This window comes from Sinocyclocheilus anshuiensis, unplaced genomic scaffold, assembly GCF_001515605.1.
Source record: "Sinocyclocheilus anshuiensis isolate Anshui unplaced genomic scaffold, SAMN03320099.WGS_v1.1 scaffold569, whole genome shotgun sequence".
In the NCBI taxonomy this organism is placed as follows: domain Eukaryota; kingdom Metazoa; phylum Chordata; class Actinopteri; order Cypriniformes; family Cyprinidae; genus Sinocyclocheilus; species Sinocyclocheilus anshuiensis.
Window position 1 is genome coordinate 216999 of NW_015536511.1, and position 4618 is coordinate 221616.

General features: G+C 34.2%; 1 protein-coding gene across 1 annotated transcript in view; it reads left to right on the top strand.

Annotated features, from left to right (window-relative positions):
- treh (trehalase (brush-border membrane glycoprotein)) overlaps positions 1 to 4618 on the top strand; it is a 22556-nt gene that overhangs the window by 9074 nt on the left and 8864 nt on the right. The window contains exons 10-12 of the mRNA XM_016490677.1: positions 1780 to 1980; positions 2961 to 3178; positions 3638 to 3749. Coding sequence (XP_016346163.1) covers positions 1780 to 1980; positions 2961 to 3178; positions 3638 to 3749 — 531 coding nt within the window. The remainder of the gene's footprint in view (positions 1 to 1779; positions 1981 to 2960; positions 3179 to 3637; positions 3750 to 4618) is intronic.

Below are 4618 nucleotides of genomic sequence, written 5' to 3' on the forward strand. Positions count from 1 at the left end.
CGTTGTTATTTAACTTTAACATTGCAATTTTATATAATGGATACGGTTTGTAAGGCTTTTCTCTACACTCCAATAAATAAATTTTAATTAATTAAAAAAAACTCTTAAAAAATTAGGAACAGTGTATGTAAATTCAATATGATGTATTTTGAATTTTGCACTGCATTGTGTTTTAGGTTTATCGGAAAACACATTAAAATTAACCATGATTGTATTACACTAACCTTTTAACCATATATTTATAGTTAAACTGTGGGTTAAAAAAATGACAATCAATCCATGGTTACTGCACTTTTACTATAGTAAAAACATTGTTAATTTCCGTATTTCCATAAGGGAAAATGTATGTCCTGACAGAAAAGTATCAGTAATTAAAAAAAACTCTTAAAAAATTAGGGACAGTGTATGTAAATTCAATATGATGTATTTTGAATTTTGCACTGCATTGTGTTTTAGGTTTATCGGAAAACACATTAAAATTAACCATGATTGTATTACACTAACCTTTTAACCATATATTTATAGTTAAACTGTGGGTTAAAAAAATGACAATCAATCCATGGTTACTGCACTTTTACTATAGTAAAACCATTGTTAATTTCCGTATTCCCATAAGGGAAAATTTATGTTTTTACATTTTACTCTTTTTTTTCCCAAGTATAATCATATGCTACAGTTACACAAATATCCTTAAATGTAAAATTTACTTAAAATATGCCTTGATGAACGAAACCATAAAATATTTTAATTCTAAGAGGATAATGGAAGTTTCTGCTGTGAACGTGACTACTAAATATAGGCTATACGTGCTTCAAAGTAGCTAACACTACTGTTTACATGTAGTAATATGAAAGATAATAAGCAAAAGAAATGTAATAACTCTTCATTATGTTATGTGCAGGAAAAAAACAAACTTCTGTGGAGAGTAATGTTCGCGCTGCGCTGTTGTAACTGATCAGCGCCGCGATGTCAGTTCGGTGGCGCTAGTAAACACGTCCTCTCTGCGATGACAGGTCAGCGCGGCGCGAACACTTTAATACCGTGCTGTTTCGTCCAACTTTTGGGTTGTTTGGCTTCCCATAGGTGCCGTCAGAATGAGAGTCCGAACAGCTGATAAAAACATCACAATAATCTAGAAGTAATGACTGAAGTCTATCAATTAATGTCATGTGAAGCAAAAAATTTTCATTTTTGACTTCATGCCATTGCTCTTGGCTCAAGTCCTCTATCCATAATTTAGTTTTTTCCAGTGAAAAAGTTGTCTTGTCTGAATCAGGAGAGAAATATATTGAGATCAAGCACCATTTATAAGTGAAAACAGTCCAAAACAGATCTAAACAAATATATTGGTAGATTTTAATGTGCGAGGACAGCAGGGGATGGACTTTTTCCACTAGATGAAGGACTGGTATTTTGGTCAAAAGTGACAGTTTAAAGTTAAAATTCCTTAATGATGGATTTGTTTCTTACAAACAGCTTTTTGCTTCACGAGATATTTATATTTATCAGCTGTTTGCGCTTTCAATCTGACGGCACCCATTCACTGCAAGTAAGTGATGTAATGCCAAATTTCTCCAAATCTGTTCCAATGAAGAATCAAACTCATCTACAACTTGGATGGCCTGAAGGTGAATAGATTTTCAACAAATTTCAGATTTCAACTGTTCCCTAATATTCTGATGCTTACACGTACCACAACAAGATCATTAAAGGAGTCATATTAAAAGGTATTTTCTTTGTGTTTATGTGCATGAACATGAATATGTTTGTGTATTACAGAGGCTCAGAAGAAACTTTGGATAGAACTGACATCTGGTGCAGAGTCAGGTTGGGATTTCTCTTCTCGCTGGTATATAGACAGCACAGGCAGAAACAACGGCACCCTGAGCAACACACAGACAAGCTCCATCCTGCCTGCTGACCTCAATGCCATTATGTGCCGCAATGAGCGTCTGCTGGCCTCCTTCCACAGGATTCTGGGTAAAAGAGTAAAAACACACTTCTGTATTTACACACACTACTGATTTAAAGGTTTTAAATTATGCTTTTTCAACTTTAGTTAGTCTGTAATGTTGCTGTTTGAGCATAAAAAAGATCTGCAAAGTTACAAAACTCAAAGTCCACTTCAAACGATATTCATACAATACTATTTAGTAAAATGTAAAGATACTGGTTGACTAGAAATTGGCATACATTTACAGTGGACGATGCCAGTTCGCGATTCAAACTAATTTCCCTATTTCACGTGTTCTCCCTATCATTTTCTGTCCTATCTTTACTGTATTATTACTGTATCATAAAGGATGTGTTTAAACCTTTGTCAAAATTTGAAATCTGGAACTAGAACTAGCAAACTTATCAATAAACTTTGTCATAAAATCAGAGATTTAAGTTAAGGCAGAAGATTTCACACAGGGGAAATTATACTTTGTTTGATCTTCCAAATATTCGGCTATCACTTTTAGTTAATGTATCCACCTAATCAGCTGATGTCATTTACTTTAATAACTTCATTAGGCTACTGCTTAAAGGATGACTGATGGTCATCTGTCTTCTCTGGGTGCTGAAATTAGACATCGTTTTAATAGATATTTATTTAATAACCTCTCTCTCTGTCTCTCTATTATATATTAATAATGCACATGCCCAAAATGTCTTAATCCACTTTACTTTTTTTGAGAATTCTTTGATGAATAGAACGTTCAAAAAACAGCATTTATTTGAAATAGAAATATTGTGTAACAATGTACAGGCAAAGTGTTTAAAAGTGCAAAAAAGTGTTAAAAAGTGTGCTAAATAAAAGTATAAAAATGTACTGATCCCCAAACATTTGAACAGTAGTAGTGTATATTTGGTAGAAATGCTTGTTTAGTTCCCTTAGGTATGATAATAAGGCAGCAGAGTATGAACAGCGTGGTTTGTGTGTTATATTAAAAGCACTCTGACATCTTTTTCTGTAGGTAATGAAGAGGAGGCAGTGGAATATGAGAAGGCACTTTCTGCTAGAATTAAAGTGGTTGAAAGTCTACTGTGGGATGCAGAAAGAGGAGCCTGGTTTGATTTCAGCCTGGTGAACGAGACCCGGCACCTGTCTTTCTACCCATCTAACCTGGCGCCTCTCTGGGCACAATGTTACTCTAACCCAGAAATGGCCAATCAGGCTGTGCAGTACCTGACGGTGAGCCTGCCACTTTACAAACCCTTATGTTAATTACTGACCTTTTATAGTGGGTCATATCATAGACCGGCGACATAGACGGTATACAACATATGCAATGTTTCCTTCCTGCAGACAAGCTCCAGATGTCTCACCTTTGACATAATGCTGCTTTAATAAGACCCTCCATCCACAGTCACAGTAAATTATTATAGTTATTTCTTTGTATCAAATGTATTCCCTCTTGAGTAACACTGCAGTTCACTTCCAATTTTTCTCCTTATTAATTAGTCTTAAATACAAGAGAAAAGCATTTTTAGGTTTCACAGGAAAAAGTGAGATCTCAAACAGTGGGAGGTTGCATTTCCCTGAAGCAAACTCCATGCTCAACAGCAGATGGCACTCTTTGCACAATATTTCTGCTTTTCACAAACCTTTCCTCATTCTGGTAATTTATTCGCTCTCTCTTTCTCTGTGTAGGGTAGTGGAGGTCTGGACTACCCTAACGGGGTTCCCACCTCTCTTAGTGAAAGTGGGCAGCAGTGGGACATGCCCAACGCCTGGCCTCCGCTTCAACACATGATTATTGAGGGTATGTGGTCATTTAATCTTGCGACAGTCATCATTGAAATCATATATATTTGTATAGTGCTATTCACAATGCACTATGAATAGCGAAAGCAGCTTTACAGAAGTTCACAGTGTTAATGTTTGTTATATATGAGTATAGGTGCATGAAGCAATTTAGATCTGATAATATAGTTGTATTATATATAAATAAATACACGGATTAAAATTCCGTTGCTACGACGGATTTCCGTCAGTTCATAAAGACAGTCACTTGCTTCATTCCTGAATGATTCAGCTGTTCGAACGAATCAATTGAATGAATGATTCAGTGATAAAATCAGTTAAAATGTTGTTAAAATTTTTAGTGTATAATTTCAGTTATTTGAATCATATTTCTGTATTCAAAATTTTATATTTAAAACATTAATGAGCCTCATTAAACATCTGAAAATGTACCTACAAGCCACTTTTGTGTTCTTCTGTGCCACCTCTATAGTATAAATTTTATTAATACTAATTTCATATGATTGGTAGCTTATTTATCTTATTCTACATATTGTTTTAAATAGAAATTTAAAAAAGATTATAAGCATAAATGTTTGAATTTGACAGATGAAAATGATGCCATTACAAAGGTAAAAAGAAAATACTAAGTCACTTTAAGGAGTCAAATGTCACCTCGTATTAGGAAGGCTAATTTTTGATCAGAAAAAAAACTGCTCTTAAACTGAGTGTGTGACAGGTATGGCTGAGGATTGGGGTTTGGTCGAAGAAAAATTTTGTCAAAATATATATTTTTTTGCTTTAACCCCTGCAATATAAGAAGAAGTAGAATAAGACAAATAAATTACCAATCATATGAAATTAGTATTAATAAATTAATTTGTACTA